General features: G+C 42.9%; 1 protein-coding gene across 1 annotated transcript in view; it reads right to left on the bottom strand.

The window, feature by feature from the left end:
* Positions 1-26306, bottom strand: part of ndfip2 (Nedd4 family interacting protein 2) — a 61069-nt gene extending 34763 nt beyond the window's left edge. The window contains 2 exon segments of the mRNA XM_084323219.1: positions 7258-7474; positions 26077-26306. Of these exon segments, the coding sequence (XP_084179345.1) occupies positions 7258-7474; positions 26077-26103 (244 nt within the window). The 5' untranslated portion in view covers positions 26104-26306.
* Between the last annotated feature and the right edge of the window lie 1487 nt (positions 26307-27793).

Raw genomic sequence — 27793 nt, 5'->3', positions numbered from 1 at the left:
CGTGATTTTGGGGGCAGTAACGAGGTTGTTCCTTCGTTCGTTCACGGGTGGCATGCGGGTTGTGCGTGTGTGTAGTCGTGGGGTCAAGCCACGGTCTGCTCACCCTGAGCGTTGGGTTGCTTGAGTGCCTCTTCGCACGGTCGGATCCGTCGCCCTCCCGTGAACATCCAATAGGGGGGGTATCCTCCATTTTTTATTCAGTGCTCGTGCACGAAGTGAAGTACAGTGCAGACAGGTGCTGAGCGCACCATAACTCATAGAACTGGGTTATATACATAACCCTCCATTTCTTTTCTATCTTTTGGCGCTTTTTTGGTGGACAAACCAACTGGAGACTAGCTCTGCTAGCTAGGGATGCACGATAATTATCGGGCCGATATCAGCAATTATGACGTCATGCCGATAAACCCGATAACGTTATTAATAGCTCCAATAATATAATATATTTTTTGGTAAAAAAAAATGCGGTGTGGGTGAATTGGAATGAAGTGCGTTTGTTTTGACTGTAGGCTCCTCCCGTTTTGTCAGTACTGTGCTACGACTGACAGCGTGTGGTTTAGGAACAGGGCGTTTTACACAAATCCAGCGCTCCCTTTCTTGGCTGTGACGTAGCCACGCAAGTTAACGTTAACAACAAAGATGGCCGCGTCGGTACTCGGAGTTTCAGAGGAAAAAGATTGCTTGCTATTTGTAATAAATGCAATGCAGAAGTTCCACAAGGAGGGAAAAGGGCAACAACTTGCAATACATCCAGGCCTACGGGTCATCTGCGGCATCACCACCGCCACGACGGTGTGTTATTGTGTTAACTTAGAAGCCCACGACGACGCGAGGAGCTAAGCAAAGCTAGCCCCTTTCGTGGCTGTGATGCAACCCTTGGTTGAATACGCAGTCACTTATTGCTCCGTAGCCAGGTTAATTTGCACCACCAAGGACTGCTTAAAAGCTAGCGGCTTGAGCCCTTGGGTCATTTCTGTCAAACTACTTTAATTTAGCAAACGACTCGTCAATAGGTACAAGCGTGCTCGCGCCGTCGTCGCGGGCCCCCAACACTGTGGCGGTGCCGCAGGTGACCCGTTGTTGTGGTGGTGATGTGAGGTGGTGATGTGTCCACTCAAAGCCTCTTTTTCAAGGCTCCGCTTTGAAAAAAGAAGAACAAAAAGCTTCAAGCGTCTTAGGTTGGATGCACCACAAGCTGTTGACGGATTGTGAATTTTCATTTGGAAAAATAAATATGGTCACTTTATCAGTCAAAACTGCTTTTGTTTCTGTTGTCTGGTTAGGTCACATTTAACACTATGGGTGCCGGAGGTTAAATTCATGCTATACCATGGGTTGCCAGCTCTATTTGTCTATGGATAAGTACCCCTTATTTGCATGGCTATAACTTTTTAAATTCTATCGCTACATTGCCATTATTAGGGCCCATTCAAAGTCCTATATGTATTGTTCATTGTGTAGCAACGTTAAACTTTTTCATTCACATATTCATAGTAAAGTATGGTCTAATGTATAAGTATGTTTTCATCTCTTTCTGCAGCTTTCTCCAGAACGTGATCTATAGCCCCAAATGCATTATATTGATGATGAAATACTGTTTGATGGCAATCGGGGCGATATAAAAAATTTCAATTGGACGTACTTCTAGAATGATCTACGTATGATCTGATGATGACCGGATGGGCGGGGGATCGTTTATAATTCCGTGGGCAGCGTTATATCATTCATCTAGTGTGGGTCATATGTTCATCATAACAGTTTATATGGAATACGTTAGAAAATAACGCTGGATCTTACCGGATCTTCCTCGCGCCGTTGGACGATCAGACCGTTTTCGATTATGGGATGTTTATCCTGATGAACCATTTCCAGCTTGTATAATACTATATACGTCCAAATCATGTTGTTTATCGAGTTATTGGCAATGGATTGCTATTATATTGTGACGAGCCAGAGTCCTGGGACATGTACCGAGTGCCCGGAAGTAATATGGCCGACCAGCACAACCTCCATAGCACTTCCTGTTTGGCGATTGCGCCGATCGGCCACCAGATGGCGCTCCTGAACCGCCAGAGAGCTCAGTGGGTCCTCCTGGTGGATCTCAGGCCAGCGGAGGGGAAATATGAATCAGATCGCAGATTTTTGAAATATTGATATTAAAGACGCTGTAAAGCGTCCTTCGGCAACTTGAGCATGGCCGGGAATGACGCTGTAAAGCGTTTTCCGGCAGTTAAAGTGTTAAGTTGGTGTTAAGTTATTGTCCTGGGAAGTCTTTTTATGTATTATTATTGTATTGTGATATGTTTTGTTTCATGTTGAAAAAAATGTATACATTAAAAAAAAAATTATAATACAATAAATATCGGTTATCGATATCGGTTATCGGCTTGAGGAGCATAAAGTTATCGGTATCGGTGTCAAAAAAGCAATATCGTGCATCCCTACTGCTAGCACACATAGCCTACTGTGTACAGACGGTTTCAAACTGTATTTTAAATTAGAAACCAAACAAAATAAATGGACAAGAGACAAATAAATCTCAATTTGGTCAGTATTGTCATTTGGACAAGCAAAGCCATTACTTTAAGTTGCAGGCAAGAAAGACAAGTCTGTCCACTGTCTCTGATTTTAAAACTGCCCTGTTGCAGGTCACATATACAAATGTTGCAGGTCGATTTTTTTCCCTTTCGATATCAATTATTAAAATATATTGCGATAATTATCGTTATCTCGCCCAGCCCTACAAGAACCTCTTACTGTGGCGCTAAACCAAAAAACATATTACAAGGACAAGGACAGTGCCACAGATTTATTTTGGCCATCAAACTAAAACATGCTAACGTTTCGGGCTAGGAGACATTCGTCAAGAGCATGCCAAGTTTTACATCAGTCAAAATGCTGTGTTCCCAACCCCTGTTCCCAGGTATTCTACCAGGTGGTCGGTAGAATACATAAAAGCTGGATGCTATACTGGAAAGCCCCTCCCATCCGCCCCTATGAGGAGCTAGCCAAGACGTGGACCACATTCAGCCACGACACACCACAAACTGCCTCTGCCAGTCCTTCGTGCCAGTAGCCATCAGGCCACACAGCTGTGGGCACGGAGTGCTGCCAATTGCTGGAGAACTAACGGCTGGTGAACTTCAGAACTGTTAGGAGGACTGTCTAACTCTTAATAATGAACACTGCATGGACTCCGGTTTTTGGACCATGTAACGTTATACCATCATCACTATTACTACTGTCCGATTGAATCCTGAATTGAAAAAGAAAAAAAGAAATAATCAAATCCTGCCGCCCATTACTGTTCACTACAACTACTGTTATCACTATTGTCCTTATTACTTGCACTTTGTTCTATTACCTATGTATGTACCTATCCTACCTGTACGCCCCCCGCCCCTCATGCTGCTATGAGACTTGAATTTCCCCCAAGGGGATTAATAAAGAAACACTTGACTTGAGAATAACCCACAGTAGGTACATTCTTGTACCGGATCTCCTCCCTGGTAAACAAGAATACCCTGAAGACTCTAGCAGGAGCACTCATTCAAGGGTACTACGACTATGCTTGCACCTCATGGTACCAAAGCACCTCAAAGGCACTAAAAAACAAATTACAAACATCTCAAAACAAGCTAGTCAGACTACTGCTTGACCTGACTCCTAGAACCCACCTCACCCCTGCCCACTTTGACAACCTAGTAGGGGTGGACGGTATAAACGGTATAAACGGTATTAATTTGCTCTACGGTATGGATTTTGACTATACCGTTTAACCGGTAGAGCAGCTCTAAAATAGCAATGACGTCATGTAACCACAGCGCGACTATTTCAATCGCATTTGCCCCTAAAAATAGATAGAATTAGTCATAGATAATAGATATGTGCAAACTGGAAAAAGTTATTTAGGAGGCTTCGCGCAGTGGGCGTGTCAACACGCAATTGTCATTTCATAATAAACACATATCACCGCGGCGCACAGCAAGTTTCAATTTCAGTTCCTGGCATTTTTAACCAGTGGAGAAAGGTAAGATATTTCCCTATCGTTTTTCTTATATGAATTATTCTACGTTAATAAAACATACCTGGTGATCAACTACAGTTTGCTGTAAACATTACGATATGTGTGTAGTGTTATGATAACGACGGCAGCAGCGGGAGCCGGGAGGACGGCGTGCAGCAGTGGATTTGCGAATAGCATGCAGCTGCAGAGCCGCAGAGCCAGGGGCTCTTTCAGGTCTGGTCACACCGTCAAACAGCGCCCCCCCACCCAACGGCTGAATTGCCAATGGCTGAAATTAATGACCTGAAAGAGCCCCTGGCTCTGCGGCTCTGCAGCTACATATGCTTCTAGCAAAATCCAGCCCCGCTGTTTGCAATGGGAGCAGGAGTCTCGACTCGGGACTTATTTTATATGGAATATAATGACTTTATACGCAAAAGTAGCCTAGTTTTAAGTTAAAATATTATAAATCTACATGCCTTGAGGATGTCATTCTTTATATAGCCTGCCTATCAGGCAAAAAAAATTATTCTAACAGAAACACTGATACCGTGATATATACCGTTACCGTCTATGCTTCAAATTATACCGTGATATAAATTTTAGACCATACCGTCCACCCCTACAACCTAGGATGGCTTAGAGTAGACGACAGAGTACAGCAACTTGCAATGGGCCTGGTCTACAAGATACACTACGCGACCAAGGTACCCATGTACATGTCAAAATACTTCCCAAAGGTCAGTGAATACCACGATCACAACACCAGAGGGAGCTCCACAAATCATGTTAAACCCAGATTCGGCTCAAACAAGGGAATTATGCCACATCAATGTGGAACGCCCTACCCAAAGCTGTAAAGGAATGTGAATCACTACCCACTTTCAAAAACACTCTCAAAAAACACCTACGTGAGACAGCAATTCGAAACTGGCCCCTACAAATGTCCTAACCTAGTTGTACAGTAAATTACCAAGTAAGGCTTTGTCAGTATTCCAATGTACAGTGTAAAATGTGTGTGTCCCCCCCTATCCAACCCCCCCCCCCCCCACCTCCAATGTACAGCCCCCACCCACCCCCACCCCACCCACCCAACCTCCTCCAATGTACAGTTTCTACGTCAAATGTATATACACTCTTTTTCTGGACACTTTTGTATCACAAACAGTACTGTATTTGCAAATCTGATATGTCATAAATGTATAGATGTAGCAGTACTGTCTATCTGTATGTCATATATGTTATGATGAATTGAAAATGGGGGACCCTGATGTAAACAAGACGAAAGTCTTTCTCTGGTCTGCATCCCCTTAACAATTGTATGTATTGAGCTGTACTGTACCCATTCTGCAATCTGTTAATAAACTTTTCAATCAATCAATCAATCAGGTCACAGGAAGTATGGATGATATCCCGTGCATTGGATTCCAGCTAAGTGAAACCAGAACAGGTGCCGCTGGAGAACAGAATGTAGGCCCAGTCGCGTGTAGCTTTATGCCAAGCAAGCAGTGCAAAAATTTACCGTAGTGGCATGCAGTAATGCGCCTTTCATTTTCCGCCGCCCAGCGCCCAGGTCGCGCGGAAATAGGCTGTCTATTGCCATTCTCTTTGACAAACTCTAACCTTAACCAGCTCCTTAACAACGCCTAAACTTAACCGTTCTAACCTTAACCAACTCCGAAACAATGCCTAACCTTAACCTTAACCTTAGAAATTATATTGCCATTCTCTTTGACAAACTCTAACCTTAACCAGCTCCTTAACAGCGCCTAAACTTAACCGTTCTAACCTTAACCAACTCCGAAACAATGCCTAACCTTAATCGGCGAAAGAATACACGTTAAAAAAAAATCACGTTAAAAAATATTTTCGATGGGATTCGAACTCGCCAGCAAACAAGCCATAGGATCCACAGCCATGTGTCCTTGCCAATTGAGCTATTGCTGAGATGCTGAATAAGGGGCGGTGACTTATATATATTGAGCTCCGCTCGTGTCGCATGCGCGGGCACCTCGCGCGAGCACGCCGGCGCACGCACGCACCTGAGCGAGCACGCCGCCGCCGGTGCACGCACGGTAGCATTTGTCTGAAAAGAAGGGCGCTTTACCGCACTAGCGTGCGGTGACGAATGCGGAAGCATTTTTGCACTGCTTGCTTGGCATTAACGTACAGGCGGCCCAGTCTGCGGAGAGGTGGATGTCAGATTGTGAGATCTTGGCCATGTATTGGGTCCAGTAGGAAAAGAAAGGCTTTGTTTTCACAATTAGGCCCTAAAGTCAGTGTTGCACGTGTGATTATTTCACGTCATGTGGGAACGGGCTAATTGCTAACTAATGTTCCAAGTTCTATGTTTTATCTACATTGAATTTGTCCCTTTTTTTTATCAATCGTCTGCTGAAAGCAATATAGTCCGTCTCCATTGACTCAAAATGTTGCTGGTGTATCATGACTGTACATTTTAATAAATGTCGGGTTTGGGGTGTTGGTCCTGGGGGGTCCTGTGGTGGTGGTGGGGGGGGGGGGGGGGGTTGGTGGGAGTGGGGGAGGAAATGTCTTTTGTGGTGTCTGTAATAGTTTAAGTTGATTTTTATGTTTCTATGTTCTGTATTTATTATTTTTATGATTGCTAATGTCATTATTATTGTTATTATTGTTGTTGTGGTATTGTGGTGTCTTGTTATTTTAATTGTTGCTGTGTTGTGTTTTCCCTGTTTTATGTGCAAAATATAAAATAAATAAAAGTATTTGATACATTTCTCTAAATGTTTTATAAATGTATATAATATATAAATTCATAATATAAATAAATACATTTAGAAGCAGAGAGCAGTGACCCACTCCACAATCCAGAATGTATGGTTCTTCTCAATGGTTTTAAAGATTGTCTATATTGCTCAGCAAAAGAAACAAGTGAATGGCATTGACCCATCTCAAACCTCACCCTCTTTTCCCCGGAACGCGGCCCCCATCTGCTCCCGGCTGCCCTTGGGGGGGGGGGGGGAGGACGACGGGATGAATCAAGCGCAGACTCGATTTCATTGGCGACCCAAAGAAAAATTGCATGCGTGTGTTCCTGTGTATGCCGCCCATCGCATGCGTGTGTCACTGCATGATGATTAAAGACTTCTTCAAAGTCCAGTTATTATTATTATTATTATTATTATTATTATTATTATATTATTTTCTTGATCCTCCAATCACAAACGTTGCTTCCGCGAATGGAGGATCAAGAAAAGAGGTGTGGGTCGTACCGGGCGCAGAGGCGCACGCTCCCAGGTCGATGGAGGCGTAGGGGGGTGGAGGGGCCTCGGCGTCCCCCTGCGACCCCGACCCAGAGGCTACGGCCGGGTCGGCATGGAGGTTGGCCTGGAGGTCGGCCTGGGGCAGCGACGCACCGGCCTGGGCTGAGGTGGAGGGCTGCGGGTCGCTGGCGGAGGCCTCCGAGGAGTCGTCCTCGTCATTATGCAGCTGGAGAGAGACCAGACGAGAGGAGGGGAAAGATGGGGAGATGAGGAGAGGAAAGGAAAGGAGAGAGAAGATGAGGAGGAGGGATTACGGATGTGAGACAGCAAGTAGCCCAAATCAAATTTAAAATCAACCAATAGTGTGAAATCAAGATATTGACATGAAAATAACATCTAGCCCCACTGGTGTACATATCGACTGTGCACCCGGGCCCAGAAGCTTCCATGGGCCCATGTAAGAAGACACTTACCAGTGTAGGTGGGGCCCGGTCACACATTGACCATTTCACAGTAGCAGTCAGTAACAATTCCACTAATTGTAACAGCTATATATATACCATCTTCACCTCGTGCAACACTTGTGGTTTTTGAGTCATATGTTATGTAGGGGGGGGGGGGGCAGTGGCTCAGGAGGTAGAACAGTCGTCTGGTAATCCAGAGGTCCCCGGCTCGATTCCCACCTTGTGTCCTTGAGCGAGATACTTAAGCCCCAATTGCTCCCGATGAGCAGGTTGGAACCCTGCACGGTCGCCTCCACTGTCGGTGTGTGAATGTGTGAGTGAATGGGTAAAATGTGAGGAACAAATTGTAAAGCGCTTTGGTTAACTCATTCAGCGCCAGTCACGATGATAGTCGGGTTAACTCGCCATCGCTTGAGCGCCAGACCCGAGTATAGTCGGGTTTTAATCGTTATTTCTTTTATTAGCGATATCCATTCATTTTCATCCATCCAGCCTGACAAATTACGTGTTTAGTGTATTCCACTAAAACGCTATTATCCGTCTTCCTCTGGAATTACTCAGAGGCACCCAAAGTTATACTCATATTCAAAAGGCTATAAAACGGAAATGTACCGATGAAAAAACAATCCGTTTTGTACATGTTGACTGGATGCAACTAACTGATAATCGACGGGTGTATTAGACCCATAGCTATACGTTAAGATATATTTTAAGGACTCGCAAATCTTGCAGTCCCCCCCATTGACTTACAGCGGTGGCGCACTAGCGCCATCTCGTGAAATAACCGGTGGCGCTGAATGAGTTAAAGGCTGCTATATAAATGCACCATTTAAAAAGATTATCTGTTTTTTTATTTGTCAAAACATTATGAAGGAAGATGGCGTGCTGGGAAATATGCTAATTTGTCCAATGTTGTCATGTGTGATAACTTGCATGGTGGGGATAGGGGCCCCAAGACAATATTTGCACCCGGGCCAATCAGCATTAGTCTAGCCCTACTGGTCTCTCTAGCCCAGGGGTGGCCAACCCGCGGCTCGCGAGCCGCATGCGGCTCTTTGCCCGTCAATGTGCGGCTCTTCCATCCATAAAAAAAAAAAAAAAAAAAAAAGAAATTATTATTTTTTTTTTTATGTCACTCATTCCATAAGGACGTAGAATAAACATTTACAATTTTTTTTTAAATGGTCCATTTGCATGTTCTTGGTATCTGAATCTAGGGACATATATGGATCAGTGTCAGAAATAGTGTGTCTGTTACTAGGCTTGAGTAAATTGTAATGAACCAAAGGAGAATATCAATTCTATTTAAAAAAAAATTATCTTTGACTGTAAATAACACCATGCTAAAATTGACCAGACCTGAAAAATCTAAGCAAATGAATAAAGGGAAGATGATTAAACAGAAGGTTTTGTAGATACAGTACTGAATTCTGCCATCTTTTTTATAATGTAAATTTCTCCACCATTCTTCATCATATTGCAACACCGTTTTTTGCAAGACGTTCACAGAAAGGTAGAGAAACTAACTGCGTTCTGTTTTATGGCAATAACGTTCAGGTTTGTGGGAGATAATCCCAAAAAATAAGAGAAATTAAAAAGTAAATCCAGAAGTCAGATGATTGACAGGGGCTGGTGTGAGCTGGGTAGGGTAGTTTTTCGAAATTTGAAAGCCCTGAGTCTCTTCCTTCAAAAGACTACACTCACTTTTGGCTGTGCCACTTCCTCCTGTCAATATGCGCCGGTTTCCGACTCAATGCCCTGAGATTTCTATAATCTTATATTTCACTAATAACAGTTAAAATAATTGGTAAACAAACATAATGCTGAAAATATACACTTTTACTGTATATCTCGGGCTTAAGAGGTTAACCCTGTGAGGCCCAAATTAAAAAGAAATTAGCAACTTCAGAGGCCAGAGGGTGGGACATATAAACACATTTACTATCAAATAGCATTGTGAGGCTGAACAACAGGACCAATTGACTATACATGTGCTTAAAGGGGAACTATCTTATAAATGGCTTTTTTCAGTGTGTACCATTGTTTCTTAGCTATGTGGACTTATATTAATAGGATATATGTCTCTAATTCTCATATTGGCGAATTCTTCCAATTCTCCTCTCACAATATTCACCCTCACTGAACTGAGTCATCTGAAAATGTGCATATCTGTGATGTCAGAGATTTCTCAGCTGCATAATAATGTGGCAGTTGATGTGGCAGTTGGCACCAGGCCACACAGTGGTTGGAGCCCAGCCTCAAAACGGCTTAAGATCTTGAGGTAGAAAAATGCGGTTTTTAGTACTTGATTAGAAATACAAAACAATGAATTTTTTTGGAAAAAAACCTAGGTGTTCCATAGACTCACAGGAATTGTGTAAAAGTGCCCAAATAGTGAAAGAAATAGTAAAATAGTTCCCCTTTAACATTTTTTAAATAAACATTATTTTTTTAAATGGCTAAAAGTGATTTTGTAATTTTGCAACCGTGGGTCTCACAGGGTACTTTTAACCCTGTGAGGCCCAAATAAAAAAGACATTAGCAACTTCAGAGGCCAGAGGGTGAGACCTATAAACACATGAAGGGTGCCGTGACTGAAAAAAAAGGTTGAGAAACGCTGGTATATGGTGTGGCTCTTTGTGGTACCACAGTCATTTTTTTGTGGCTCTTAGTCTCTGACTGGTTGGCCACCCCTGCTCTAGCCCTACTGGTCTCTCTAGCTCTACTGGTATTGCATACCATTTTACCAAATCATGATCGACACCAATTGACCGACCACATGCCAGAGAAGAGAAGTGATGGTAATGTGATGCTTCTACAGGTTTAGGCTTAGACTTTTGAAGTTACAAATTCTGTTTACAACAGGATTCCATGGGTTCCTAGGATCTTTGAACTAAATGAAAACAAGAGAACCATGTAAATGAAATTCTCAGATCTTTGGTCTAATTTCATATTTATTTCACTTGAATTAAGAGTATTAGTAGCCCCCCCCACATCAGCGATATATCTGATCAGGACAGTGTTTCTCATGTATATTTAGCCTATTTATGCAGCGGCAGTTTGCAGGTCCTGTGTGTCTGAGACAGACAGCGAGTGAGATCTCCGCTTGATCGGTTTCCGCGATCGGCGAATATGACTCATTATCGGAATTCACAGATCGCATATTTATACTGATTATTGGCCGATAGCGATCGGTGGCCGATCGATCGGGGCATCCCTATTTCTGACTGTGTATGTTTTATACTAATTAATGCACTACTTGAATCTGACGCTATTAACACCTTGTTTGACTTGGTTAGCTAACAAAATAGCCATCAACTCACCCGTGTACACAGACAATTTATTACTCACCCTCTCCTTTACCATGATATTTATTTCTGGGCTTATGATATCTTCTGAGAGAATTTTGAATAGATACACAAATGTTCTAGAATGTTCTATTATGACATCATACTGTGACATCTCAATGGAACATGTTTGAATAATATAAATAATATGTTTGGTAAGGCTGTCCCCGAAGCCTGTTTTTGAGATTCGAACTTGGTCAGGGTTTTTCCGAACAGACGTTCGAACCTTCGTTTTTTAATAAAATAAAATGTTAAAATTATTATATATATATATATATATATATATATATATATATACATTTTTTTATCCTCAAACTAAATCCTCAATTTGAATAAAGTGATTAATCTGATTAAATGAGTCTTTTTTCTTTTATTAAATCAACTTTCCAGCCCCAGACCCAGCCCAGGGAGAAGCCCCAGCCCAACTAAATCAACGTTCTTTCTAATGAATATAACTAATCAGTTTATTTTAATACTATAATATTAGTGTAGCCTAATCTTTATCTGCAACTGTGAAGAAAAACCCCATTGGTTTAAACGGAATGAATAGAAAAAAATATTTAAAAAGAAAAGAAAACGTTTTTTTAATATAAATAATTCAAATGTTGTTTTAGAATTCGAATGCCAACGTAACGAAAAAAGGTTCGAAGGTTTGAACGTTTGGGCTCAGCCCTACAAGAGTGTGAACAGAATACTCCTCGAGATGGAAAAATATAGCTCCGACGGACCATCAGAAACCTGAATAGCCTACAGGCAGCGCACCAGTAAATCAAGTTCTCTAAAAAGCAGCATAAACTGTGTTTCCTGTACGTACTCAAATCAACTAGTAGTAGTACTAGTTCCCCACTGAAACAACATCAAAAGCAGCGTTCAGACTTCTCTTGACCCTCATAAAACAAATACAGTCTACACAACGGTAGTTAGACGGAGTCCCCATAGCTAATAACATCCAGATAAGAGCCTTGGAATGTGCAACGGGCCCCTGGAAATGTGAGAGGGATGGTGATGATGGTCTCTGTGGGACACCAAGTCCCCCCAAGAACCAAAGCGGTGGTCAGGTTGACGATTCAACAGCGTTTCAAATCAATTTAGGCAACAATATGATGCACTATAAAATCCCCTGATCACAATACTTTTTTACACTTCTAGGACAATTTGTCAGAATAATTATAGTCGTTTTCACTTCTTTGGACGTGTTGTTTTTCCTGCTAGTGTTGCTCCAATTGAAACCCTCTGAAAGTAGGCTTAGTGAAGTAGCCTGACATGTAACATGATACCTGGCGGTATTATCCAGTGAAGTGCTGTAAAAAAGGATGACTGTAGCGATAGTCACAACAAGTGGTAAAAATGGACTGCATTTATATACTGTAAGCTCTTTTATCCAAAGTGCTTTATTACACCTTATGCCTCACATTGACACACGGAGAGGGTCGACAGTGGCTCAGGAGGTAGAGCAGTCGTCTGGTAGTCGGAAGGTTCCCGGTTCGATTCCCATTCCTCCTGGGCAGTGTGTCGAAGTGTCCTTGAGCAAGACACTTAACCCCTAATTGCTCCCGATGTGCAGGTTGGTGTCTTGCATGGTTCCCTCCGCCATTGGGTGTGTGAATGTGTGAGTGAAGGGGTCAAATGTGAGGAACAAAAATTGTAAAGCGTTTTGGATAAAGCGCTATAAAAAAGGTAAATGGACTGCATTTATATACTGTAGCTCTTTTATCCAAAGTGCTTTACACCTTATGGCTCACATTCACACACAGACAGCAGAGGCAACCGTGCAAGGTGCCATCCTACTGTTTGGGGTTAAGTGTCGAACAGGGACCCTTCCGATTACCAGACGACTGCTCTACCTCCTGAGCCACTGTCGCAACTCAACGGCCACTTCTCCTCATATCTACATATGGCCTCTAGACGGGTGAAGCTTTTCCACACCTCCAACAGGTTTTACTCGTCGAGCCACACGGAACGCATTTGTCTAGAAAATGCTACATAAGAGAAAGTGTATAGGAGAGAGATGAGACGATTAGGCGAGGAACTGTCAGGCTTCCGCTGAAAAGGCTCTAATCTCTGTCGTGGCTGGCGTTAGATAATGTAGATGTTTGTCCGCTTGGCCAGATCGGTGCTTAACCACAGCTTGGTTATTTCTAGCACTGGTGGAGTTGGTGGTGTGATTATGCTGCTGCACCATTTAGATAAAATGCATCACAAGAAGCACTAATAATGTTGTTGTTGTTGTCGGTTTAGATATTGTCATGATATGGAACATAAATAGGCTAAATATACATGAGAAATACTGTGATGTCTATAGTTGTCCTGATCAGATGTATCGCTGCTGTGTCGGGGGGGGGGGGGGGGGGGGGGGGGGCATCTCAGATCTTTGGTCTAATTTCATATTTCTTTCACTTGAATTAAGAGTTTACATGGTTTATACGAAAAAGAAATATCCTCTGCCATTCTGTGTAGGTTGCCCGTCTCTTGGGTGTCTCGTCCTATAGCCTAACCTAGCCTAATTATGGTTTCAGTCTGACATTAAAGTTTAAACCAGCAAGCCTGAGTGTGACTGGATGACTGATGAAATGACAGACGTCTTTGTCTGGGTGTTCCAGCTCATCCAGCGGTCGACTCAACAAAGGCCCTTTGAGATTGATTGGCAGATCGAAAAGACATGGTTGCCCACCTCTGGTTTAGTGTACATTGTAACAAGAAGTCTATCGTGAATTAAACCGTTTTCCCAAGCTGCACACCACCCGCCCACTGTGTTCAGGGGTCAATGTGCAGCAAGGTGGCGACCGCATTGAGTGGCTGATGACAAGGGGAGGGCTCAAGGCTGCACAGAGGATTGTGTAAGCGCTTAACCACAAAATAGCCACAAGCCACCTCTTTGGTCAAAATGTAGCCAGGCCTGGGGGGGGGGGGGGGGGGGGGGGGGTACGACGACGACGACGACTACTCATAATAACAGCCATTGTAGGAGAACTGCGTGAGTCAGTTGGATCACTTGGGACATGGGGGGGGGCATACAGAAGGGGGATTGCAGGGAAATGAAAGACTGGTTGTGTGAGATAGATTATGTGTGATGTATACCACCTTCGCTATCTTTCCTTCTCCTGGGCCCTATTCCCGGTACCTGGTTCAACTAAGGCTGCGGTTAGACTGACTGATGTTTTCGTTTCGTTTTGAAGATGAGTTTAGCTTTTCCAGGTCGCAACGTAGGCGAGTCAGACATTCGTTTTGCAACCTGAGAACTTTCGTTTGGTCACCTGAGCACAGTGATGTAGTACACTGCCAAAGCAGTAGGTGGCAGTAGGTGGCGAACATGAAGGCAATTTTCAACCAATCAGAACTTGAATGTGCCAATACACTTCCTGCAAAAAAATTTCAACACGCCGCCATCTTTAAATGCCTCGGCTATTTAGCCAATGCAGCACTTATTTTTCAGCAAAGTGTAATAAAAGTGCAATAAACAAAACGGATACATTCACTGTGTTCTGCCTCTCATTTGTTGATGAAACAAAACTATCATCAACACAATTGACCACCAAGAGCGGAGTTTAGTCTCATCTGCGCTGATTTTGTTAGCTTACATGCTTACATGCTAACGCGATAGGAATATGCCATTATAACAGTATAGCATTGTGGCTAGAAGCTAACGTTAGCTCACGTTAGCCAGCCAGCACCAAACTGATGATATCGGGAGCCATCAGTAGCTAGATAACATTAGAGACAACGCCTTGTGTATTAAACAAAGGTGAATAGATGACTGGGCCATTTAGTTTAATGCTTGTTATGTTGAAAGATGAGCTCTGAGCTAACAGGGTCTGGTAGCTACGGTAGGTAGCTAACGTTAGCCAGCTGCTCATGCAATCGTTAATGCTAGCAGAATGAATGGATGTAAACTTTATTTAACATATCGCAGAATGGGTACAATACAATACGGCTCAATACAAACAATTGTTAAGGGAATGCAGACTGTTGTAGCTTGGACTGGGGTCCTTATAACAATAACTTGACAACACATGGTAGCTGCAGCTATAGCTCTGTTGTCACCGGACATTGGTGAGGGCACGCAGATGTGGGTATCTACTGCGCATGGGCGTTGAGCAACAACGGCTCCGCGCAGATTACACGACACGTTGTCGGCGAGTTTTGGAGAGTATCCAAAACGAAAACACTATTTCAGCGTTTTCAGTAGGGCCAAAACGTTTCCTGCCAAAACGGCATTTCTATCTAACAGGGACAGCAAACGTATTCAAAACAAAAACACCTAGTCTAACCATGGCCTAAGTCGATCAAAAGTCCCATTATCCAGATTCAATTAACCCGGTGTTTGAATCCAGGCTTTCCCTGTTCCTCGAAGGTGGATTCACTCTCGTTAATTCGAACGAGACTTGATACTCAGGACTTTATTAAAAGATTGCAGAATGGGTACAATACAGTACGACTCAATAGCCTCGCCGACAAGTTAAATGCATAATCTATAGGCAAATTTTAAGTCCCTCATTACCCCAATCAATCAATTATATTTCTTTAAATGTGCCTGCTGGCAGTAGGCTTAACACATTGTGCGCCAAAAAACGAGTATACTCGTTATTGCCCGCCATGCGTTGTGCGCCAGAAACGAGTTAACTCGTTTTTGGGATCAATATTAAATTTTTTCACCATGGCATTCATAATTCATCCAGCCTCCCTCCGGGACGCAGCTGGACCCTGTTCTAATATTGCAACGCCTCAATACCGCCCAGGGCTCTACGCTAACCTTTTTCACTAGGGGCACAGGTGCTCCTAAATGAAAAAATTTAGGAGCACACAAAGAAATTTAGGAGCACCCAAAAATATTTAGGAGCACAGTGAAAATATTTCAAGTAACGGAGTTTATTTTTTTTTCAAAAATAAATGTATATTTGTACTGTGCGTGCATTAAGGCTGAGCCCGAACGTTCGAACGTTCGTTCGTTAAGCTGACATTCGGACTTTAATTAATGGGTTCGAACGTTCGGTGGAAAAAAAAAAGCAGGCGCAGCGACGGTGAGGCGATGTGAAGCGGCGCGTCCCCCGAGTCGCTCGGCTCAACCAGTATGGTCTCTGCCGGGCTGTTGCTGGATACTCAACCAGAGCTCTAGTCTCAACCAATGCAATAGAACAATTTTGATTGAATGACAGGCAATTCTGCCAATTACGTCACACCGCTTGCACCCGCCTCTGCTGTTACCACCAATCGGCAAGCGTTTATTATTTTTTTTACTTCCGGCAATGCCGCCATTGAACTGCTTGCGAGAAGCATTAACGTAGCGTTAGCTCCCCGCCGAGGAAGTAAAAGTCGTAACAAGGTTTCCATAGGTGAACCTGCGGAAGGATCATTAATGAATACCAGCCTTTTTCGGCCACGGAGCGCGAGCTTCATGGCGGGAGGTGGTTGCGTTGGAAACAACTCTGGCCGAGGCGGCAGGCGTGTTGGGAGCCCGGCGGGACCCCCGCGCCGGTGTCTCTCTGCCGTCCCCCGTTCCGATAGACGGTGGAAGGAGCCGAGGCGCGCGCCTCTCTCCTTCCCGTCGACCAAGAGTGAATACCTGTTATTGAACGTGTAACACTAACTATATAACGTTAATGCCACAAAACGAATGCTTTTGTTTATCTAGCCCCTTACGTGACTGCGGTGTGCAAGGGCTATTGTTTATCATAAGTAAGAACTTTGATGCAGTACTCAGTAGCTTTTGTTTATTTTCTTCTGAGTGCTTTGTTTAATTACATGTTTACATGAACAGCCACCACTGTAAACATGTTTTTTCACCAATAGATTATGCAATGCCGCCCTCCGTAGGATCTATAATACAAAAAAAAGAAAAAGGTATATAAAAAAAGAAAAAATTTATTAAAAAATTTACAAAAAACGAACGTTCGAACGTTAAACCCTGGCGAACGTTCGAACCCTAAAAACAGGGTTCGGGCTCAGCCTTAGCGTGCATGTGTGTGAATTAGCTCTTGCTACAACCCTGCATGTTTACATTTTGTATTTTGTACTTGATGTTCATTAACATGTGCTGTCCCTATCAAATAAACTATCAAATCAAACTACTGCTACAAAAGGTTCAGTCACTTAACTTTAGCCCCTTTTATGCATACAATGCTTATGTTTTGGCTGTGTTGCTCTTCTAGAAAAATAATCCTTTCAGGGTTGCCTATTGAAATACTGTACACTTTCCTACTGTACACTTTCCTGATTAATTGAAAATGGGGGACCCTGATGTAAACAAGACGAAAGTCTTTCTCTGGTCTGCATCCCCTTAACAATTGTGTGTATTGAGCTGTACTGTATTGTACCCATTCTGCAATCTGTTAATAAAGTTTTCAATCAATCAATCAATCAATCAATCACACCTCCAGTACAGAAACATTGTTTGAGTTTGCGTGTCAGGTAGACCATTGATTGACAGTCGAGTCTGCCAATTACATCACATCGCTTGCACTCCGGCGCTGCAGCTGGACCCATTGCCCACCTCTGCTGTTGATAACGCTAGCCAAGTTATTATACACACAGATACACAGTGGGCCAGTGACTTTGGTGTAGGGGTGTAACAATGCATCGATCCTAAGGGGGAAATTCAACTGCATCGATTTGAAAATGTTAGAATAGATTATCGCAATTTTAATGTGTACACGTTATGTTATCGTCATGTCCGTTACAGCCAACACACCGACAAACGCTACTGCATCAACGTTATGATTAACAAAGGGAGGCATTTGTTTTGTTGCATTAACGTTATATTACTATTGCTATCGATAAATCTAGGTGTTCTAAAATCTATTGCTATTGGTAAGAGAGAGACTATAATAAGTTGGTGTCTCGGAAAACGAGAGCCCTGATCGCGGAGTTTCAGGAAGTAAACAAGCTAAATGAGAGCTTCCGATTGGTCATTTGCTTTATTTCCCATGAAACCAGTCACTTCACTCTACTGTGATTGGACCGTTGGCTTGAGTGCAATGTGGAACTTGTAGTTTTTTAACGATCTCGCAGCGGAGGAAAAAAAAGACGAGAGAGGCTATAATCTGTATTCGCACAGCGTGCGCCGTGCGCGTAATTGATTTTTACGGTTCGCATACAAATATTTTTAGGGGCATATGCAAGCAATTTGGTCGCACTGTAGAGCCCTGCCGCCGCCTGGTGGATATCGGGGCGAGTTACACTCCAAGCCAAACCGGAAGTGGCACTCTGTGCATCTGGGAGAAACCTCCGGCAGTAATATCTTGTAGCGTGGATCTAGATACACACTTGAGTGCATTGGGATCGCTTTCGAAACGCAATAATCAATATGATTTCGGCATTTATTGCGTCATACAAACGGGAAATGGATCTAGCAGATCGACGTCAAATAATTGGAATATTTTTCCTCCAGTCTCATCTGCGAACGGTAAGAGAAATAACGTTATTTTCAGCCCGATTGGTTATTTATTTCACGGCAATCCATCTGATCAACATATCAACCCATAGTAAAAAAAGATGCTACTGACGATCAAGGAATTATAAACGACCCCCCCCCCCCCCCTTTCCTTCACGTATGATGAAGCATAATGTATACCGATCATATACATTTGAATTTTTTAATATAGCGTGTATAGGAAAGAAACGCCAATCGATAATCTATCATATGCGTCAGGGCCTATAACTCGCGTTTTAGGAATTACTGCAGAAAACCTTAAAAACACTTATATTCACGACGGTATTTATTAACACGACAATGTATGAATGAAAAAATATAACGTTCCCACTAGGGATGGGTACCGAATTCGGTACTTTTGAGGTACCGAACCGAAACACGTCGGTACTACCGAGTATCGAATCAAGTGAGATACCGAAAAAAAATATAAAAATAAAAATAAAAAAATACTTTTTTTTTAAACTTTTTTCTTTTCATGTCAACGTTCACACGCACAATATATGCTTACCTAGGATTTGACTTGATTCAACAACAAAGCAGTCGGAGCAATGACAAGCCGAAAACTGTCGAAATTGTAGTTATTTGATGTTTGGATTTTTTTTTTTTTACGACTGAGGTAGGTAAATTTAATTTCTTGAGACTAAAGTACAGAAAAAAGGTACCGTTGGGTACCGGTATCGATTCACAGGTACCGGTATCGGTTCAAATGTGAAAGGTACCCATCCCTAGTTCCCACATCCGGAACGATAGATACGCGATGTTGAATGGGCCATAGTAATGTCGATATAGCTAAAATATTTAAAAGGTTATAGCCCTGCAAAGAAGGTAAACATCTCCATAGGGTTACAGCACTGGCAGACTGGGCCGCGTGTTGCTTTTTAACAGTGGAGCAGTGCAAGAATGTGACAATTTGACCATGTGACCGCGGCAACGCGGGAGAGCGGCAGTGCGGAAATAGGCTGTCTCTAAGACAAACTCTAACCTTAACCAGCTCCTTAACAGCGCCTAAACTTAACCGTTCTAACCTTAACCAACTCCGAAACAATGCCTAACCTTAACCTTAACCATGCCTAACCTTAGAAAGAATATTGCCATTCTCTAAGACAAACTCTAACCTTAACCAGCTCCTTAACAGCGCCTAAACTTAACCGTTCTAACCTTAACCAACTCCGAAACAATGCCTAACCTTAAACTTAACCATGCCTAACCTTAACCGGCGAAAGAATACATGTTAAAAAAAAAATCATGTTAAAAAAAAAAAATTGATGGGATTCGAACTCGTCAACAACGGACTGCAGGACGGCAGGACCGCTGCTCTGCCAGGTGAGCTGAAGCGCCGAATGAAAATCATGGCGGATTAGGGCGGTTACATAATTCCGCAAGCTCTGCCGCTCCGCTCTGCCGCTCCGCTCTGCGGTTGCCGCGCCTGCCGCGGGGCGTGTCGCAGCCAATCAGGGAAAACGCGGAAGGAAAGGCAGCACTGCTCCGCTGTTATTAAGCAATAGGCGACTGGGCCCAAGGATGGGTACAATGCATGGCGGACAATGTGTTAATGGAATGAATAATCAAATGAGATCTTGCTAGCGAAAATAATTAGTTAAACTCGTTCAGAATAAGTAGACAAAAACAAGCCCAAAGATGATCTAATTGATACGAATTAATAGATACTTATGAGGATATCTGTACTGTGCTTAGGTATCATGTACTATATAAATACATGGTTCCCAAAGTTTTCAAGGCGCGACCCCCGAAATAACGTTGTCAGAGAGGCTTGGAGGCTATACAGTTTCATATTAATCAGGTTTTAATCTGTTTCGGACATCATCCATACATGCATTGAATTGATTAACCTTTGGTTTATACCAGTGACACCAGTCATGTTAATCACCTTCTTGTTCATCATCAGATAACACATCAGATAACACAAACTTGAACAGATAAATGCATTTTCTCAAATTCATTCATCAAAACATCAAAGGCTTGCAATTTCTCATTCATTTTCTCAAGTCACGTCCACAAATCCGTCAAACAGCGCATCTCCTCAAACATTTTAATCCCAGTTACAATATCACAATAACGTGAGTGTGACAGTGATACAATTCAACAATCCACATATTCAGATTCGTCGTAATTCCTATCCACAATCCACGCATGAAGACGCTTCAATTTATGCTTGAATGAAACACAATCCGGGCGCAAATACATCCACAGCCGAGAATATGAAACTAAACAGAGCCAAACGCCCAAAAACATCCCTGCGGGATTCACATTTGCAATGCGCCGTTATTAAAATAACCACATAGTGTATCGCACCTCGCGGGCGCCGTATGACGTGCATTATTTAGGAAAATGTCATTCCATAGGCTGAATGTGATTTATTATGAGCATTTTAGGTATATTAATTTACATTTCAAAAGCCCCCTCCAGAAAAACTAAGCACAAAAACATAATTCAGAATGGTATAATGGGATCTAGACTGTGAGAAGTATTTCAGGAAGGGAGCTGGCATTTCTTTGCGAGGGCGTGGCCATGCAGGTTATCGAGCTAACTGAACTAAACCCTGCCCTCGACCAGGTTCAAACTTTTTGATCTGTTGCTAGGGGTGCACGATATTGATTTTTTTGACCCAGATACCGATAACTTTCTGCTCCTCAAGGCCGATACCGATATTTATTGTATTATACATTTATTTTTTTTGAATGTATATTCCTGTAGTTTTGACCTAACCAGATTTATCATGACATGAGCGTTACTACTATGAACAAAACAAAGCCAAGATACAGTTTTGACTGATAAAGTGACCATATTTATTTTTCCAAATAAATATAATTTGAACTCAGAAAATTCACAATCCGTCAATAACTTATAATACATCCAACCTAACAAGTCACCTGCAACATCACCACCGCTACGATGGTGTGTTAAAAGCATACAACGACGCGCGAGTAGCTAAAGCTGCTGTGAATCCAAAGCCAGCTACAAAGGAACCCGCAGCGCTTGTACCTATTGACGAGGCGTTTGCTAAATTAAAGAAGTTTGACAGAAATGACCCAAGGGCTCAAGCCGCTAGCTTTTAAGCAGTGCTTGGTGGTGCAAATTAACCTGGCTACTACGGAGCAATAAGTGACTACGTATTCAACCAAGGGTTGCATCACAGTCATGAAAGGGGCTAGATTTGCAGCAGCTTTAGCTGCTCGCGCGTCGTCGTTTAACACACCAACGTAGCGGTCGTGATGTTGCAGGTGACTTGTTAGGTTGGATGTATTATAAGTTGTTGCCCTTTTCCCTCCTCGTGGAACTTCTGCATTGCATTTGTTACAAATAGCAAGCAAACTTTTTTCCTCTGAAACTATTCCCACACTACTGACGCCATCTTTGTTTACATCCGCGCTGCCTCTGAAACTTACGTGGCTACATCACAGCCAAGAAAGGGAGCGCTGGATTTGTGTAAAACGCCCTCTTCCTAAACCACACGCTATCAGTCGTACCACAGTACTGGCAAAACGGGAGGAGCCTACAGTCAAAACAAACGCCCTTCATCCCAATTCACCCACACCGCATTTTTTTTTTACCAAAAAATATATTATATTATCGGAGCTATCAATAACGTTATCGGGTTTATCGGGATGACGTCATAATTGCTGATATCGGCCCGATAATAATCGGCCTGATAATTATCGTGCATCCCTAGTTGCCATAGTGATTTCGAAAATTGCACGTTGGGGAACCGAAAGGTCTAGTTTAAGTCAAGTTATCCTGAAAATTATCCGGCTAACTCAGTTAGCCAGGTACGAGGAACAGGGCCCTGACTTCAGGACCTGCAGATGACATCACATGTTTGAGTCTTAGCTCTCTGGATCCTGGCTTTGGAAGAGAGTGGCTCATATTCATAAATATTCACAGGTGCCGTCCTAGGTCATAGGAATAATATAGGCGGATATACTTTTTTATAAAATCGTGTGTTGATCCCTTTATGAGACATAAAATAGCACCAAAAAGAAAGACATTAGAGCTTAAATGGCACGTGGAACATCTTCAAGCTAAGTTTGACCGAGCTGGGCAGGCAGCAAGCTGCAGAGTTAGCTTGTGAATGTGAGGCTATGGCACCGTTATGGTTCCCTTGAATGCCTGGGAAAATCTAGGTGTGGAATTTCGACAGACAACGTTCCCCACTTAACATCGACCCTCAAAGTGTAAAAAGAAGCCACTTGAATCCAGTGGAGCTTCTCTGTGGCAAATAGTACAATACTGTGGTTGTACAGCTCTCTCTCTCTCTCTGTGTGTGTAATTTATATCCCTCCCATCCCCTGCAATTAGCCTACTCCTCCACTACCCCAAGTGCTCTGTGCCTAAAGTGTTCTTTGTGGTCAATGTGACCCATCTAAATAAAGGGTTAAAGAAATTGTTATTAGTGCTTCTAGCCCTGGCCTACACATAATAACCTCAAAACAGAAAAGCCCTCTCAGAACAACTGATGACACACTGGTGGTTAACACTACACTCAGTTGCCTAGCGACCAAACCTCAATGAGCTGGAGAGATGGAAATTGCTGCTAGCTTTGGGGCTGACACGTAGTCAGATATAGAATAATGATTAGGCCTATTTCTATGGGCTGACACACACAGGAGGATGTCAAGGGGAATGGGAGGAGAGAGCAGAGGGGATTTATATATACCTTTACAGTGACAACAGTTTTTTTTGTTATAAGTGTAAACGCATGACTCATGACTTGAATTGACAGAAATCTAAGTCCCCAAATGGTCATTTGGCTGGTACACCATAAAAAAGGAACACGCCAACATTATGGTAAATGTTGCTTACAGTCTTCTCTTACTGTCAAGAAGATAGACCAATTGCGTCTTGGTGTGTTCAGTAGAAAGATATCCAGCTGCAAGCTAGCTCAGTTTAGCAGATGAATGGAAGCGGCATACAGACCACTAGCTTAAAACTGTATCCGCTTCCATTCATTTATGTTAAGCTAGGCTAGCTGCAGCCGGATAGCTTTCTACTGAACACACAAGAAGAGTATCCACATTTTTGTCAGACTCTGGAGAAGAGCACATATCCTATTGCTGTTCCTTTAAGATGGTGTTTATCTAGCCCAGTGGTGCCCAACCAGTCGATCGCGATCGACAGGTAGATCGCGGGCTGATTTCAAGTAGATCTCGATTAATAAAAATCAATTATTTTTTTGTGCAAAATCAACTCTGCCTCTCCTTGTTAACTACAACAAGCAATGCTGTTTGTTATTTAAGATGAGGTCGGACTCGGCACTGACAGATTTGTGTTCATTATGCTGCTTTTATAAAGCCTCAAATGACGGCTTACAATATACAATTTGGGCTGGTAGCTCTCGGCTAGGTGGTAAATTAAAAAGTAGATCTTGGTTAAAAAAAGGTTGGGCACCCCTGTTTTAAATAAAATTACCTGTGGTTTAGTGCATTAAACTCAGAGGTCAGATGCATGAGTGCGACCGCAGCGAAGGCAACATCGCAGTAGCGTTTGTGTTGGAACATTGAAAACGTCTGAAACTGTCCATCACACATGAAACCATACAGTCGTTCCCATATAACATCATTATTCAAATTATATGGCAGCCATCGGGGCGTACCAAACGAGATTACCGCGGTACACCCGAAACTGACTGTTCTATCCATTCCAGTTGTGGCGTAGAAACTAGTGGAGAGATTTAAAATCGTATTTGACGCATCACAGAGGTTGGATGTGTTTCCAACGTGTTCTTATCGTGTGTGTGGTGGCAGATTAGGAATGTAGGTTATGGAAAATATTGTGAGTTTTCTGTTATTACATATTCTCTGTACAGCTTTGATCAGTCAGTATGTTTCACCTAGTGTACAGACAGCCTGTTTGTCTGAAAACCATTTTAACTACATATTCTCTCATAACAAAACTGTGTTAGATTCTGCTTAGGCCCAGATGCATCATTTTAACAATCCATTTCTCTCACAACAAGATAGATGTCTGCCTGGGCACAGGTGCAGCTCATCTTCGGACTGCACACCCCATGAGAACTTCTTCTTGTTTTTGTCTTTGTCTCATGCCAACCTTGTGTATAATTGTAATTCTGGTCTGTCTCTTTTCTGGTCAGACGTTCGTAAAATAAGAGTGGGTAAGAACCAGGATAAATGTAGGCTATGTGGTGCAACACTGACATACAGGCAAAGTCGAGTTACCATAGCTTACACAAATATCGGAACAGGGGTGAACGACCACATGTCATGACTCATAACCACACAAAGACTAGGCAATTGTATTTAGCCCCAGTGTTCATATTGATAAGACAGTTTCATGAAAAGAGCGATGGCTCTATTGTTACATCCTCCCCACCGTGTATATATTCTCTCCCCACCGTATGTATATTTCTCTCCCACCCACCCACCCCCTCCTATGTACAGTATCCTCCCCACTGTATGTATATATTCTCTCCGCACTGTATGTATATTTCTCTCCCACCCACCCCCTCCTAATGTACAGTCCCCTCCCCATCATACTCTGTCAGGATCTATGGGTAACACAGTACTGTATATTTGCATATCGTATATGTCACAAGTGTAACAGTACTATATACCTGTATGTCATGTATGTCCCTATGCCATAAATGTCATGTATGTTGTGTATGTCATAAATGTCACTATGAATTGAAAATGGGGGGCCCTGATGTAAACAAGACAAACGTCTTTCTCTGCTCTGCATCCCCTTAACAATTGTGTGTATTGAGTCGTACTGTATTGTACCCATTCTGCAATCTGTTAAATAAAGTTTTCAATCAATCATTCATTCACATTACGGTGATTCACACTAGCCCTTTACAAATGAGTAGGACTCATCCCTACATGGCCATTATTGTTTATAGGTCAACTTGACCGAGGCACGTCTCCACTGAGTGCGACAACAACATAATGAAACTATGAAAATCTTACCTGATCCCATGATACTTCATGGAAATGCATTCCATCTAATATATATTGGTCACACATCGAATGTAGTTAATGTCTCTGTAACGTTTTGCTGAAATACGTTTCCTGCGAATAAGCTCCCCGAGGTTAGTGGACCGATGTGTTATTATTATGTTAAGCTGTTTAATCACAACGTTAGCTAAAGGAGCTCGCCAGCTAGCTCGCGTTAACTTGAGACGTTAACGTTTTAAACACAGTTGTAGTTAACGTTATATTTCACAATCACGTAGCTAGATTTGAGCCCAACGACGTTGACTATTATTAATAACAAGTAATCATCACGTTGGCCCAAGCAAAAGTAAACAAACAGCCAGCCAGGCCTAGTAGTACAGCTATAGCATTAGCATGCTAACGTAAGCCTAGCTAATGCGGAAGTGTTTTTACTAGGGTGGCAAGCAGTTAGCTGACTAGCAATAGTGTTCTATATTCCAAACGAATAGTGCCATTTTCATGTGATAGTTGCTCTCAATTATAGTCGATACATATACTTGTATTGATTGATGCTATTTCTTGACCGTGTCGTAAGCCGGATTGTTTGTAAGGTGTGTGTATACGTGCAGGAGGCCAAAGTGCAGCAGTAGCAGGCAGACGTGATGTTTTGACTTCATACTCACCACTTGGTATCTGCTGGCTGGGTCCATCTCGTCGAGAAGATCCTCTCAGCTGGCAAGCAAGCCAGCCGACAAACCGTGGGGGGAGATCTAGCTTGTGGCAACAACAACGCACGCACCCTGGAACTTTTAGTTGAGTTGTGAAATAAATGACTGAGAGTCGAGGTCCACAGTCCATCCGAACAGAACGCTCCCACTGCTGGAGCAAAACGTCGTGTGTGTTTCTCTTGTGATGCAACGTGACCCTGCTGGTGGAAATGAATTGAACCATAGGGTGGCGCAAAAGACACATAACATACACATACCATAAGTCTTTGGATCCCCCTTTGAAGATCTCACACAGAACTTTTATTTAATAACACACCCAACCCCCTCCAATGTACAGTAATTTACCTAGTATGGTGTTCCACAAGGAAGCATACTAGGACCTAGTATGGTGTTCCACAAGGAAGCATACTAGGACCGCTACTGTTCCTAATTTATGCAAATGACATGTCGTCAGCTTGTGACTGCAACTTGTTCCTGTTTGCGGACGACTCAGCCCTGCTGGTCTCTGACAAGAACAAGTTACAGGTTGAAAAAACCCTCAGCTCGGAACTAGGCAGAATCTGCATATGGCTCGCTGATAACAAACTATCATTACACATGGGCAAAACAGAGTCCATTCTCTTCGGTTCAAATAACAAACTCAGCAAGACCGACGGCTTCTCAGTTACAGTGGGTGACAATATTGTCACAAGGAAAGATGAAATTACCTACCTGGGGTCCATCCTAGAGGCTAATCTCTCCTGTGACAAAATGGCATCCAATGTAATAAAAAAAGTCAACCAACGAACTCGATTCTTGTACCGGATCTCCTCTCTGGTAAACAAGAACACCCTGAAGACTCTGGCAGGAGCACTCATTCAGGGGTACTACGACTATGCTTGCACCTCATGGTACCAAAGCACCTCAAAGGCGCTAAAAACAAAATTACAAACATCTCAAAACAAACTGGTCAGACTACTGCTTGACCTTACTCCTAGAACCCACCTCACCCCTGCCCACTTCGACAACCTAGGATGGCTTAGAGTAGACGACAGAGTACAACAACTTGCAATGGGCCTGGTCTACAAGATACACTACACGACCAAGGTACCCATGTACATGTCAAAATACTTCCCAAAGGTCAGTGAATACCACGATCACAACACCAGAGGGAGCTCCACAAATCATGTCAAACCCAGATTCGGCTCAAATAAGGGACTAAACACGTTTCGCAATTATGCCACATCAATGTGGAACGCCCTACCCAAAGCTGTAAAGGAATGTGGATCACTACCCACTTTCAAAACCTCTCTCAAGGGACACCTACGGGAGACTGCAATTCAACACTGGCCCCTGTAAATATCCTAACCCAATCATTCCAACCCCCTCCAATGTACAGTCATTTACCTAGTATGGTTTTGTCAATAGTTCAATGTACAATTGTGTTTGTTTGTACAGTGTCTCCTCCCCCCCCCCCTCAATGAACAGTGTTACTTGTTTATACAGTATGCCCCCCGCCCCCCCCCCCCCCCCCAACCACCTCCAATGTAAATTACCCAGTATGGTTGTCAATATCCCAATGTACCCAACCCCCCCCACCCAACCTCCAATGTACAGTTTCTACGTCAAATGTATATACTCCCTTTTCTTGACTCCTTCTGTATCACAAACAGTACTGTATTTGCAAATCTGG

The sequence above is a fragment of the Notolepis coatsorum genome (assembly GCF_963971535.1).
Source record: "Notolepis coatsorum genome assembly, chromosome: 1".
Lineage (NCBI taxonomy): Eukaryota > Metazoa > Chordata > Actinopteri > Aulopiformes > Paralepididae > Notolepis > Notolepis coatsorum.
Note: the sequence above shows the minus strand (reverse complement) of the source record. Positions and strands in the feature narration are given on the sequence as shown.